The sequence below is a fragment of the Mus musculus genome, chromosome 8 (genome assembly GCF_000001635.26).
Source record: "Mus musculus strain C57BL/6J chromosome 8, GRCm38.p6 C57BL/6J".
In the NCBI taxonomy this organism is placed as follows: Eukaryota; Metazoa; Chordata; class Mammalia; order Rodentia; family Muridae; genus Mus; species Mus musculus.
The window spans coordinates 69,416,084-69,430,088 of record NC_000074.6 but is presented as its reverse complement, the minus strand read 5'-3'; the positions used below and the strand labels follow the sequence as shown (position 1 = coordinate 69,430,088).

Genomic DNA, 14,005 nt, shown 5'->3' with positions numbered 1-14,005 from the left:
ATTATAAATAGTAACTTTAGATAAAATTTTCTTTTTTTATTTTAAAAATACAAGAATGAGGACAGGAAGAGTTCTAGTATATTTATTGCTTACAAATCAATATTCATCTTAAAAGCTTTTATAAATGGTGCCAAAGCATATCAGGTCACAAAAATATTTGCTTCGGCACTGGCTACCATTGTTTAATGACAAATTTTGCCTCCCTCTTTTGTAGTTAATGAGAAAATTACAAGAAGAACATCACTGTGGTAAGAATGTAGTGTGCATTTTATAATACATTAATCTGTAGAAAATATGAAATTCAGAGCCTGACACTGTCTTTGCCTCTGTGTAAGACAATTTCAGCTCTTTACTTTTCTATAATCACAAGGTGAATAATTATTTATAGAGCAAACCATGTTGAAATAACTGATGATATCTATCATGCAGCATGAAATGCTGTAAAGGATCCATAGCTAGGTGGAAGATCCAATGGATAAAGTGCTTGCTATGCATGTGTGAGAATGAGAGTTTGGATGCCAAGAATCCACATGAGGTCTGACAGTCTCATGTGCTGCTGTATGCTGGGGCCCTTATGGTGAGACTGGAGGTGGTGACAGAGAATCCCTAAAGTTTACTGGATAGTTAGCCTGGGGTTTTTCTCCATGAACAAGAGATCCAGCCACACATCTAATGTTGAAAGAAGGTTGCATATTTGCATTCTAATGGCTCCCTGACAAACCTCCCATTGTTGTTTCTAGGTGTTCAAAAGGAGAAGATGTCAGGTATACTTCCTGTATCAAGGTAAAATGCTTCTCTGTGAAATCAAGTTTCTTATGAATTGTCTTAATTCAGCAGTAGTCTAATATCCCAGTTTTATATGGAAAAGGTGATTCAGAGAAAACCATATTGTAGATGTGGAACTTTCTATCAATTGCAAGTGAGCAGTAAGTCCTTATGGGTAGTAGTGGCCCAATATGAGAATGGACTCAAGAGACATAGGGAGTGAAGACTGAGTGCAGGTCTCACATAATAGAAGGTGTTTGATGTTTGACAAAGTAATGTTTGCAGAAATGAATACACATTAGACTGATTTAAAAATGTGACCGTGATAATAGACCAGAATACCATTTAGTAAGTCCAGATATTTCAATGATCCAGCAATCTCCAAAGTGCCTTTACCCCCAGCAGAATGCCCATAAGTTTTATCTACCCTTGGGCACTCCTATTTCAGGATCATATATGAGAGGCTCTCTTTGGTTTCTCTCTTTCATCTGTTTTTAGACTGAGAAGAAATTGTGGATATTTAGCAATTATGTTCATCAAATTTGCCTTATGAAGAGATTAGAGTATTTTCTATTTGATTCTTATAAGGGTATGTTGAAAGTTCTTCATCTAGTTAAAAAATAACTGTCCTTCCCCAGTTAGCCAGCATTTCTAGAAGCAGAGAGTCAATTGCTATATAAGTCCATATAAGTTCTTCTTTTTCTTATTTTTGAAATATACATGTATATTCTTTGTGCCATATTCAAACACTTAAAATATTGTAGTGTTTTATTTAGATACATCCATATTCAGTATGAGGCTACTTAATCACTATGAGATACTGGAGTTTAGGAAACTTGTTTCTGTATAACCTCTAGCCATAGAGTGAGGGGATGTGTGACTGATAAGTGACATTTTAATGATTTTTGAATGTGACTAAGTGATCCAATGTGTTTCTATAAAGTAGTTCCACAGGTACTATGATAAGGATAGCAGTGGCAATTTAACTGGCATTTATTTAAAATGGTAAACTGTGCATTTTGTTCCCCCCAGCAATGGAGGAGAAAGAATGCCAAAAGAGGTTTTAGCAATATTAATGATCATCTTATATAAGATGGAGAAAATTTGGCACATAATGAATTAAGCTTAGTCTCAACCCGGAAGAACAATATCCTGTTTCTCATTTCATGATTTTCTCTTCATCTAGTCTAGCCTAAATATTTTTACATCTTGATGATATCCTAGCAATTTGAAAATAGATAAGCGTATTAGAAAATATTTCATGTTTAATTACAGTTTTTATTTTTCATGTGTCAATACCCCATGATTACTAAGAAGTAAAGTTGATTTGAAAGCATGCACCCCAAAAGAAAAGAGTTAATTGCACAACAAAACAAAAAGTTAACTCTATACCTTTGCATTGCTGGAAGAATCTAGCAAAAGTTTACATAGACCACAGAGGAGGATGCAAAAGGATTTTGTAGGTTTTTGGAGTTCTGGAGTTTATGTGTGTTCTTGGGGAGAGCCAATAACTAACACTTATGAAGAAAAAGCATCCCTAATGTTAATTCTCCCCTATTTGATAAGTAACATATTCACTTGTTATGAAGGAAAATGTTGGATGTGTGTGCCTGTGGTTGAGTACTGCAAGTAGTGTCAGGGAAGAGAAACCTAGGCATGAACAGTCCCCTCATCTCCTTCATATCCTCACTCCTTGCCAGGCCCTGTATGAGGTAGTGCTTCCCTACCTCCCTAATGCAGTGACCCTTTCTTTAATAGAGTTCCTCATGTTGTGGTGACTCCCAACCATGAAATTGTTTATGTTGCTGCTCCATAAGTGTAGGCTTGATAATGTTATCAGTTGTAATGTCCTATCAGTGTTTTCAGAGTTTCTTGGGCAACTTGTGTGAGCCTGTTCTGTGCACCTCCTCCAATTGGTCATGACAGATAGGTTGAGAACCACTGTGTTAAAATGTAAGTGTTAGGAAATTAGACTATGGAAACAACAAGAAAGAAACCAAAAAAAAAAAAAAATGGGCATGTTTGTAACACAGTGAGAAGAATTCATAAAATGACAAAAAGTAAATAATACAGGCTCCTGGAAGTAGGTACAGTCAACATGGAAGCAACCAATACTTGTGTTTCTCCTCTTAGATCGACTGACTTTAAGTGTGTGAATGCTTTGCATGTGTGTTCTTTCTGTGTCCCATGTGTGTGTGCGTCGCACAGACATCAGAAGAGGTTATTTCTTCTCATGGACTTGGTGTTCCAGAATTTTGTGAGCAAAGGTTTATGTATTACAAATCAAACCCAGGTGCTATGCAAGAACAAAACATGTTAAAAACTCCTCAACCCCCTTTTATAGCTCCTACAGTGAATATGTTTGATATGAAAACGATTAAAAGTATCATAAGGGGAAGTAAGTAGTCAGTCTTAGGATAATTGTTAACTTCCTGGACCCAGGCCTCAGCCTTCACATTTTACCTATTGAAGTCCAAAGGACTAATAGGCAGGGTGTGCACAATAGGAGGCTCGGTATGCTGGGCACACCTTTAATTCATGAACCCACAAATCAGGCAGGATTGTCTTTGTCAGTTCAAGGACACCCTGTTCATAATTGATATGGGAAGTAGAGGAAGGCAAGGTGAATTGTGGGTATCAAATGATAACAAATAGGAGTCAGTCTTCTCCTTCCACTATTTCAGTCTCAGGTATCAAATTCAAGCTGTTTGTCATGGTGACAAGTATCTTTAACTACTTAGCCATCTCGCTGACCCTGATTTACACATTGTCTGAAAATGCTTTAGCATGAACACACACACACACACACACACACACAGAGAGAGAGAGAGAGAGAGAGAGAGTATATAAAAAGTGTGTGTGTGTGTGTGTGTGTGTGTGTGTGTGTGTGTGTGTGTGTGTCTTTATAACATTACACACCTCTTACCCAGTGCATGGGAGGGTCAGACAGAGAGAGATGTCTTCTCCTGGGTTTTAATACTGGGCCACACTTAGGGAGAGGGTTTAACATTCGGGATATGACCTAGGTAGCACACGGTTGTCAGTGGTAGGTTTTCATGGTTATGACTACATGTGGTACCAGTTCTGTGTTATTGGTTTCCTGGTCTACCAGCATGTGAGAAGCAATAGAATAGTGCCACAAACTGGGACACCCTGTTGCCTTGCTGGAAGTAACTGACTGACTTTCCCATCAGACATTTTGTCAGAGCAACTGCAGAAGCAAGTAAAAGAATAATAGCCCTCTTTTCTGTTTTAATCCCCACTGAGAAGTTACAAATCAAACACAAGGGTCTATTTGCAGATCTTACTCACACCACTTCCTCCACTGCCTACTGTTAACAGCTAGCTAATTATCTTAATGTAAGCCCTCTAAATTCACCATTAAGAAAGGGGCAGATTAGATGTAATTATTACACCCAGTGAAACCTTTAGAAACTGTAAACTTCATAGTGTCAGAAACCAAACTCAACTGTTCCTTCTTTTTAGCCTAGCTCAATTTAGTTTCCAAGTTAATATTAGCTACAATATGTGATGAACCGAGTAAATTTTGTTCTAGAGAGAACTATGCAAGAAGGTAGAACTCAGGTAATTTTCGAACACAGAAATTTTCTTGGCAATCATCTTCTAGTTCAGTGAAAAGCCGTTAGAGTTTTCAAAACTAACATTCCTAATACAAACACATTTCCCCTAAATAGAATATTTATGATGATACAGAATGTACATAATAATGGTGAAGGATATGGTAACCACAGAATAGTTACAGTTGGCATGAAATGAAGCAACTTCTTTTATATACCAATTATTAGAATACAATCCACAATATCATTAAAGCAGTGATATATGCCAGGCACAACTTAGCCAAAGGTAGTTTCCATTCTTCAAAGAAATGAATTATGTGATTGAAATAAAATAGATGCTATTTTCTGATATTAAACTTGCATAAAATCAAACTAACACAAACTTCCCAGAAGCCTATGTGGCAATTGCAGTGTAATACCTATAAAATTTGAAAAAAATGGACCTGAGCTAGATAATAACAGTTCTCTATTGCATGCTAAGAGAATACCCAATATGGGTAACAACCAAGCACTCTTTCTCTCTCTCCCTCTCTCTCTCCCCTTTATTTTAAAACTAGAATATAAATGCATAATATATATGCATATATATACACATATTCATATACACATATATATGTATAAATAAATACACACATACATGGACTCATGCATGTATATATACATAAAATATACCTATCAGGTGGCTCAGTGGAATAGTGCACTTGCCTTGGAACCCTAATAAGCTGAATTTCATCCTGAAAAAAGGAAAAAGCCTGTAATCTCTGCACCCCTAAATCCAGATTGGAGGCTAAGAGAGTAGAACAGCCCTGAAAGACAAGCTAGACAGATTAGACCATAGAGAGCAGCAGAAATGGTCAGAGCCTCTTTCTAACTCTGTGGAAGAAGAGATCCAGCTCCTGAAATATCTCTCCAGTCTACACACACACACACACACAAACACAAACACACATACAGAAACACAATAGAGAGAGAGAGACAGAGACAGAGAGAGGGAGGGGAGAAATACACACACAAGCATAACATAAGCAGAGTAATGTAACCACATGTGCACAAACCCCTAAGATAAAGATTATTTTGAATCATGAATTTAAGTATACTGGCAAATAAATGCTGTTAATATACACCTGTTGTGTGACTAACAATTCAGGGAAATCACTTCAGGGTCCTCTCCTTTATCTTCAGTGTTATCTTCATGGAAGTGGCAGATGTCCTGGAAATTTAATTTTGCATCATATGGTCCTTTATTCTTCTTTAATACCTGTCTCAAGCATGTTTACACAATGAGGAAGGGGAGAATGAGTCCGGTAACACGTGGTGTATGAAAACGTGCCTATGTCTGAAAATTCCACATGCTTTGCTGTATTCAAGTCCGTTTCTCAGTGGATCCAGTGAACTAAATTCTAACATTTGAACAGTTTGAAGACACAGAGATTGCATGTTTCCTCATCCTTTCCCTTTGATCAACAGTGCTGCTTAACTCATTTTGTTGAACCTTCTCTGTGTTATATTGTTTGATGATGCAGAGTATGTTTTGGAGTGTGACTTTTTCATGTAAGTATCATGAAACCTGGTACTGAAGGGCAAAAGTTGGCTGCTAAGTTATGAATTTCTCAGAGATGTAAGGAGCAGCAAATATATGGAGACCTTATTTGCCATGCTGCATCAAATCCACTTTCAACACTCACATTTCCTAAGTGTATCTGGTTGAATCAGTGAGTGCTCTGGGTAGCCTATCTAAGCTAGCATTATGGAATGTGATCACTTGTTTTGTGACCAAATCCACTGGGCAAAACCCCTTCATAGCTTGAAATGAATCCTTCAGACGTTTGAAGTCACTCCTACTGTACCTAGATGATGGTTATGTTAGTTACTTTCTATGGCTGTAAGAAAAGACCATGAGAAAGACAACTTCCAGAAGAAAGGGTGTGTTTGAAGTTGGGCTCATGGTTCCAGTTGGATGCACACATCACCATCGTGGCTCAGGCAGCAGGCATGGTACTGAAGCAGCAGCAGAATGATCACATCTTGACCTACACAGGGAAGAGAGAACTTTACGGGAATGGCACCTGTCTAGTGTAATCTTAAAGCCCATCCCAGTTACACACATCCAACAAAAAGGCCACAACTTCTAATCCTTTCCAGAATAGGTCAGCCATCTGGAGAGCAAGCATCATATGAGCCTATGGGCCTCTGACATTCAAGCCACCACAGAGGTGCTGGATCAGGTCATTATATTCATCCTCTCTGTGTAACAACAGTCATGGTGATGCAGGATAGTTGATCATGCTGTGCTTGTGTTTGATTGTGTTGTTTACTCAATAAACTCTTGTCTAGTTATTGTGTGACTCAGCCTTTGCACCAAACTTTAATCCCTCTAGCCAGAATACAGACACCTCCTTAGTAAACACCCTTAATCCTAAACAATCAAGGTAAAGTTAGTTTGTAGAATGAAGCACCTTGTCTGAAAATGATGTCTAATTGCATGGCAGAGAAGTTGATGAATCAGAGAAAGTTTTGATTAAATAGGATGTGTCCAACTCTCTCAAGAAGAAAGGAAAGGGAAGCTACTTGAGAGGTAGTGCAGAGAGAAACAGAGAGAGGAGGCATTTTTACCCAGAGAGTTTTAGAGAGATTCATTGAAGAGAGAACCAGCAAGACACGGGTGAAGGCAGAATGAACCAGAGAATATGAAGCAGTCGGAAGATTAGGAAAAAATTGCTAGTTAGTTTGAGGTCAAGCAGAACAAAAAAACATCAGAGGCCAAGAGAGAATCCAGACTGAATCAGTTAGCATGGGGAGCAGCTTTGAGCTAGAACACCTGAGTTGAACCAGTCAGCCAGAGATGAAAAAGAACCAGAAATAACGGTGTGCTTATTCAGCAGTAAGTAGCCTCTAGAAAATATTCTAGGCCTATGCTAAGTTTCACATAGGTGAGAAGCTTCCAGGACTAGGCCTAGGTTATCATTCAGATGGAGGTAGTAAGCATCAAAGATTACAATTACACGAAGTGCATAAAAGTTACTTTGACATAGAGCTAATAGGTGAGATTTTGGAAGGCATATATAGAATCCATACATGGAACTCAGCAATTCCCCTCTGCTGTAGGTAGTGACATACTTTATTCATGCACTTCACAATTCAGCTCCACTGTTCTGATATCCCAGGTATCTAATGGACAACTGTAGAAGATCATTCATTGGGGAAGGGTTAGTGTAGTGCAGAAGAGAGAGGTTCTTTTTGTTCTCAAAGCACCTCACTGCCCTATTCACCTCATCTGGCTGGAATTCAAAATTCAGGTCATAAAGACAGGAGAGGACACATTTTGTCTTTTCTTTTTATGTCTTTCCATTTTGTAGAGAATGATGATGTGAGGTAGCAAAGAGCAGAAGATAAAAGCATAACACTAAGCAGGTCCCCATCAAAGATTTCTAGATACTCTGGGCCTTTTACTCATCATGCAGAAAGGAAGCAGAGGTTGCTGAATATCAGATAGTGTCCTTAGTGATGAAGGTGGTCTGAATACAGAAACATTTTGGGGACTGTAAATCAAGATTCTGACATTAGCAGACAGGTGATAAAATGAATAAAATCAGTGAAACTTTAAATCAAAAGTAACATTGCCAATTTTCCTTATAGGTGCGAGGAAATAAACCACCTATTTTCCGTCCCTTTCCTCGGAAGCATAGAATTCATGTGCTTGAGGCTCCTGGTGACATTGAGCCAACTCAATCCACCTGTGCTGCTGACTGCAGGGCTCCTGCTGATGCTGAGCCAAATTCTTCCACCTGTGCTGCTGTCAATGGGGCTCCTGTTAATGTTGAGCCAACTCCTTCACAACTTGCTCCTCACAGTGGTGCTCCTGCTGATGTTGAGCCAACTACTTCCCAGTGTGCTCCTGACTGTGAGGATCCTGCAGTCATTGAGCCAACTCATTCCACCTGTGCTGCTGACAGCAGGGCTCCTGCTGACATAGAACCAACTCCTTCACAACTTGCTCCTGACAGGGGTGCTCCTGCTGATGTTGAGCCAACTCATTCCACCTGTGCTGCTGACACCAGGATTCCTGCTGACATAGAACCAAGTCCTTCACAATGTGCTCCTGACAGTCCTGCTCCTTCTGATATTGAGCAAATTACTTCCCCATGTCCTTCTGACAGTTCTGAATCTGATGAAAAATATGACTTAGAAACAGGTAGTGACATTGGGTTGGACTTCATAACTGATTCAGATTTTTACATGGAGCATGCAAGGGCCACACCCCATTGTGACCCAGAGCCTACTCCTGGTACCTGCACTTGCTGTTCCCTAGATTCCATTGAAAGAACTGACCTGAATGTTCTGACACTGCTTGGAGCATAAGACAAGTATGCTATTCTTTCTTCAGGTGAGGAACCCAGTCCTGTTGCTGACCTAGATGAAGATATAGCTGAGGATTTTTATGACGCTTTAGAGTCAGCTGATCTCACTGGCCATAGCGGGTCCACTGTCCAGGTACCTGGTTTTCTTTGGGAACCAGATATGCTACTGCTGCCAGTAATGCCCTTGATGTGGTTTTTTACATTCCTGTTATCAATGATGATGTGGATTAGAAATGGAATTCCCAAGTGTGCTATGAAGAAAATGGCCAAGGACCTCCCTCCAAGAGAAAAGATAAACCCGGTAAGGTGGACCACAGTAGTTGCTTAAAATAGATGAACTTTTATTTTAGATAGAAAAGTAGATATCTTTGATACTAATAGTCATGATTAATACATTTCATGCTATTTAAGCATTACCTAGAATCAGAAAACATTGTTTCCTTTTCCCAACTTATTGAAAATACTTCACATAGTGTAACAAAACCAGTTTAGACCAACACAACTGACCATGGTACTTGGTTGTCTCCCATCCTGGAATGAGGTAATTTTTTTTCACTCCCATTGAAAACATTAGTTTCTGTTAAACATTGGTGTCTATTTATCTCTGCTCTTCTGAACTCTGACTTGTGAGGATAGTATCAGCCTGGAAACAAACATTCCAAAGGAAGCGACATCTGAGAATAAAATTAACAAAACAAGCCTCTACCTTCTCAGTTTCTCATTACATTGATCCTGATGATAATGACACTGATGCTGCTGATGCTGCTGCTCCTGACAGTGCCACCAATGATGTGGCTGATGATACTATTGATAATTCTTGCTTTTCTTCTAGATGCCGCTGGAGCTGAACACTCCAACACACACTGATATATGCACACAAAGTGTGTGAGGAGGAAGTATATTATATATATGTAAATATAAAAATTTTATATATAAATAAAATGTTTTATCTGATAGAAGACTGAAGTCAAAAATTATTGTTTTATTGGAGTCTCGGTTGTGCCATGTGATGTTTTCTGGAAAATTTTTTTTTATTATTTGTTTTTATTTTTTACTTGTTTACTTCACATCCTGCTCACTGTTCCCTCCCAGTCTGTCTCTCCCACAATCCTTGCCCCTTCTTACCCTCCCCTTGTCCTCTTGAGTGGGTGGGGGCCGCCTGGTCATCTTCCAACCCTGGAACATGAAATCTCTGGAGGCTAGGTGCTTCCACTCCCACTGAGTCCAGTCAGGGCAGTCCAGCTAGAACAGCATATCCTGCATTTAGGCGACCCCCTTTGAGATAGCCCCTACTACAGATTTTTTTAGCAAGGGCCACACAAAGACCAAGCTGCACATCTGCTACCTATGTGCATATAGACTTAGAGCCCAACTGTGTATGTTCTTTAGTTGATGGTTAAGTCTCTGAGAGCCCAAAGGGTCCATTAGTTTGTGGGTTAAAGGGTGGCCTACATCTGGCTCAGGGCTTGGGCCCCTGGGTGAGGTGGGATGTGAGCAGTTTTGACTGTGTGCAATGCATGCTGGTGCCAGGAGGGCGTCAGGTTGCAAGAAGCCCTAGGACCCTTCTCCAAGATTACGGGAGCACAGCCTGAGCTTCCTCTAGGACAACAGGTTCTCAGGCTCTTGGACATTCCAGATGCCACTGGATGCCTCAGAAGAGCTGAGACTGGAGTTGGGGCCTGAGGGCTGGATCTTACCCAGAGCCAAAGGGAAAAGAGGGAGGAAGAGAGCCCCAGCTGGGTCTCCCTCTGGGAGAAGATTCTTTGGCTTGCCTGGCAGGCAGCATGGGTTGGTGGAAACTGTGGCTGGGAGCACAGAGAGGCCTTCTGCAGGAGAGTAGACTTGGCTCTTTAGAGGAAGACTTGCTGAGTTGTACACCATGGAGAATTCTGATGAGAAGAAGCAGTCCATTTTTTTTATTAGATATTTTATTTATTTACATTTCAAATGCTTTCCCCTTTCCTAGTTTCCTCCCTGAAAATTCCCTATCATCCCCTCCCCCCTGCTCCCCAACCCATTCACTGCCACTTCCTGGCCCTGGCATTCCCCTATACCAGGTCATAGAATCTTCCCAAAACCAAGGGACTCTCCTCCCATTGATGAATGACTAAGCCATCCTCTGCTACATATGCAGCTAGAGACACAAGTCCCACCATGTGTTTTCTTTGGTTGGTGGTTTAGTCCCAGAGAGCTCTGGGGGTGCTGGTTAGTTTATGTTGTTTCTCCTATAGAGCTACAGACCACTTTAGCTCCTTAGATACTTTCTCTAGCTCCTTCATTGGGGGCCCTGTGTTCCATCCAATGAATGACTGTGAGCATCCACTTCTGTATTTGTCAGGCACTGGCAGAGCCTCCCAGGAGACACCTATATTAGGCTCCTGTCAGCAAAATCTTGGCATCTGCAATAGTGTCTGGGTTTGGTGGTTGTTCATGAGATGGATCCCTACGTGGGGAAGTCTCTGGATGGTGCTTCCTTCAGTCTCTGCTCTGAACTTTGTCTCTGTAACTCCTTCCATGGGTATTTTGTTCCCCCAGGTAAGAAAGATCGAAGTATCTACACTTTTGTCTTCCTTCTTCTTGAGGTTCATGTGTTTTGCAAATTGTATTTTGGGTATTCTGACTTTCTGGGATAATATCCACTTGTACAAATTGAAAAGGAAGAGGCCAAAATATCACCATTTGCAGATGATATGTTAGTATATATAAGTGACCCCAAAAATTTCACCAGAGAACTCCTTAACCTGATAAACAGCTTCAGTGAAGTAGCTGGATATAAAATTAACTCAAACAAGTCAATGTCCTTTCTCTACACAAAGGATAAACAGGCTGAGAAAGAAATTAGGGGAACAACACCCTTCTCAATAGTCACAAATAATATAAAATACCTTGGCGTGACTCTAACTAAGGAAGTGAAAGATCTGTATGATAAGAATTTCAAGTCTCTGAGAAAAGAAATTAAAGAATATCTCAGAAGATGGAAAGATCTCCCATGCTCATGGATTGGCAGGATCAATATAGTAAAAATGGCTGTCTTGCCAGAGCAATCTACAGATTCACTGCAATCCCCATCAAAATTCCAACTCAATTCTTCAACAAATTAGAAAGGGCAATCTGCAAATTCATCTGGAATAATAAAAAACCTAGGATAGCAATAATTCTTCTCAAGGATAAAAGAACCTCTGGTGGAATCACCATTCCTAACCTAAAGCTGCACTACAGAGCAATTGTGATAAAAACTGCATGGTACTAGTACAATGACATACAAGTAGACCAATGGGATAGAACTGAAGACCCAGAAATAAACCCACACACCTATGTCACTTGATCTTTGACAAGGGAGCTAAAACCATCCAGTGGAAAAAACGACAGCATTTTCAACAAATGGTGCTGGCACAACTGGAGGTTAACATGTAGAAGAATTCGAATTGATCCATTCCTATCTCCTTGTACTAAGGTCAAATCTAAGTGAATCAAGGAACTCCACATAAAACCAAAGACACTGAAACTTATAGAGGAGAAAGTGGGGAAAAGCCTTGAAGATATGGGCACAGGGGAACAATTCCTAAATAGAACAGCAATGGCTTGTGCTGTAAGATCAAGAATCGACAAATGGGACCTCATAAAATTGCTAAGCTTCTGTAAGGCAAAAGACACTGTCAATAAGACAAAAAGGCCACCAACAGATTGGGAAAGGATCTTTACCTCTCCTAAATCAGATAGGGGACTAATATCTAATATATATAAAGAACTCAAGAAGGTGGACTCCAGAAAATCAAATAACCCCATTAAAAAATGGGGCTCAGAGCTGAACAAAGAATTCTCACCTGAGGAATACCGAATGGCTGAGAAGCACCTGAAAAAATGCTCAGCATCCTTAATCATCAGGGAAATGCAAATCAAAACAACCCTGAGATTCCACCTCACACCAGTCAGAATTGCTAAGATCAAAAATTCAGGTGACAGCAGATGCTGGCGAGGATGTGGAGAAAGAGGAATACTTCTCCATTGTTGGTGGGATTGCAAGCTTGTACAACCACTCTGGAAATCATTCTGGTGGTTCCTCAGAAAATTGGACATAGTACTACCGGAAGATCCCGCAATATCTCTCCTGGGCATATATCCAGAAAATGTTCCAACCGGTACGAAGGACACATGCTCCACTATGTTCATAGCAGCCTTATTTATAATAGCCAGAAGCTGGAAAGAACCCAGATGCCCCTCAACAGAGGAATGGATACAGAAAATGTGGTACATTTACACAATGGAGTACTACTCAGCTATTAATAAGAATGAATTTCTGAAATTCCTAGGCAAATGGATGGACCTGGAGGGAATTATCCTGAGTGAGGTAACCCAATCACAAAAGAACTTACTTGATATGTACTCACTGATAAGTTGATATTAGCCCAGAAACTTAGAATACCCAAGATATAGGAAACAATTTGCGAAGCACATGAGACTCAGGAGGAATGAAGACCAAGGTGTAGACGCTTTGCCCCTTCTTAGAATTGGGAGTGGAACGCCCATGGAGGGAGTTGCAGAGATGAAGTTTGGAGCTGAGACGAAGGGGTAGACTGTCTAGAGACTGCCATATCCGGGGATCCATCCCATAATCAGGATCCAAACGCTGACACCATTGCGTACTCTAGCAAGATTTTACTGAAAGGACCCTGATATAGCTGTCTCTTGTGAGACTATGCTGTGGCCTGGCAAACACAGAAGTGGATGCTCACAGTGGGCTATTGGATGGATCACAGGGCCCCTAATGGAGGAGCTAGAGAAAGTACCCAAGGAGCTGAGAGGATCTGCAACCCTATGGGTGGAAAAACAATATGGACTAACCAGTGCAGCTGGGAGCTCATGTCTCTAGCTGCATATGTATCAGAGGATAGCCTGGTTGGCCATCAGTGGAAAGAGAGGCCCACTGGTCGTGCAGACTTTATAAGCCTCATTGCAGGGGAACACCAGAGTTGGGAAGTGGGAGTGGGTGTAGGGGGGGAGTGGGGAGGGAGGGTGTGGGGGAGTTTTGGGATAGCACTGGAGATGTGAATGAAGAAAGCACCTAATTAAAAAAAAGAGAGATTAGGGAAACAACACCCTTCACAATAGTCACAAATCATATAAAATACCTTGGTGTGACTCTAACTAAGGATGTGAAAGCTCTGTATGATATGAACTTCAAGTCTCTGAAGAATGAAATTGAAGATCTCAGAAGATGGAAAGATTTTGCATGTTCATGGATTGGCAGGATTAATATAGTAAAAATGGCTGTCTTGCCAAAAGCATTCTACAGATTCACTGCAA

The 14,005-nt window shown here is 40.5% G+C and overlaps 1 protein-coding gene across 2 annotated transcripts in view; it reads left to right on the top strand.

The window, feature by feature from the left end:
* The window catches only part of Gm9495 (predicted gene 9495), a 33,359-nt gene extending 23,960 nt beyond the window's left edge, over nucleotides 1–9,399 (top strand). The window contains exons 9-12 of one of the 2 annotated variants that reach the window (XM_017313037.1): nucleotides 215–248; nucleotides 741–783; nucleotides 7,980–8,535; nucleotides 8,728–9,399. In XM_017313037.1, coding sequence (XP_017168526.1) covers nucleotides 215–248; nucleotides 741–783; nucleotides 7,980–8,535; nucleotides 8,728–9,029 — 935 coding nt within the window. In that variant the 3' untranslated portion in view covers nucleotides 9,030–9,399. Of the gene's footprint in view, nucleotides 1–214; nucleotides 249–740; nucleotides 835–7,979; nucleotides 8,536–8,727 lie in introns of those variants that run through there. The other variant, XM_001475988.5, reaches the window with a different exon arrangement.
* The last annotated feature ends 4,606 nt before the right edge of the window (nucleotides 9,400–14,005 follow it).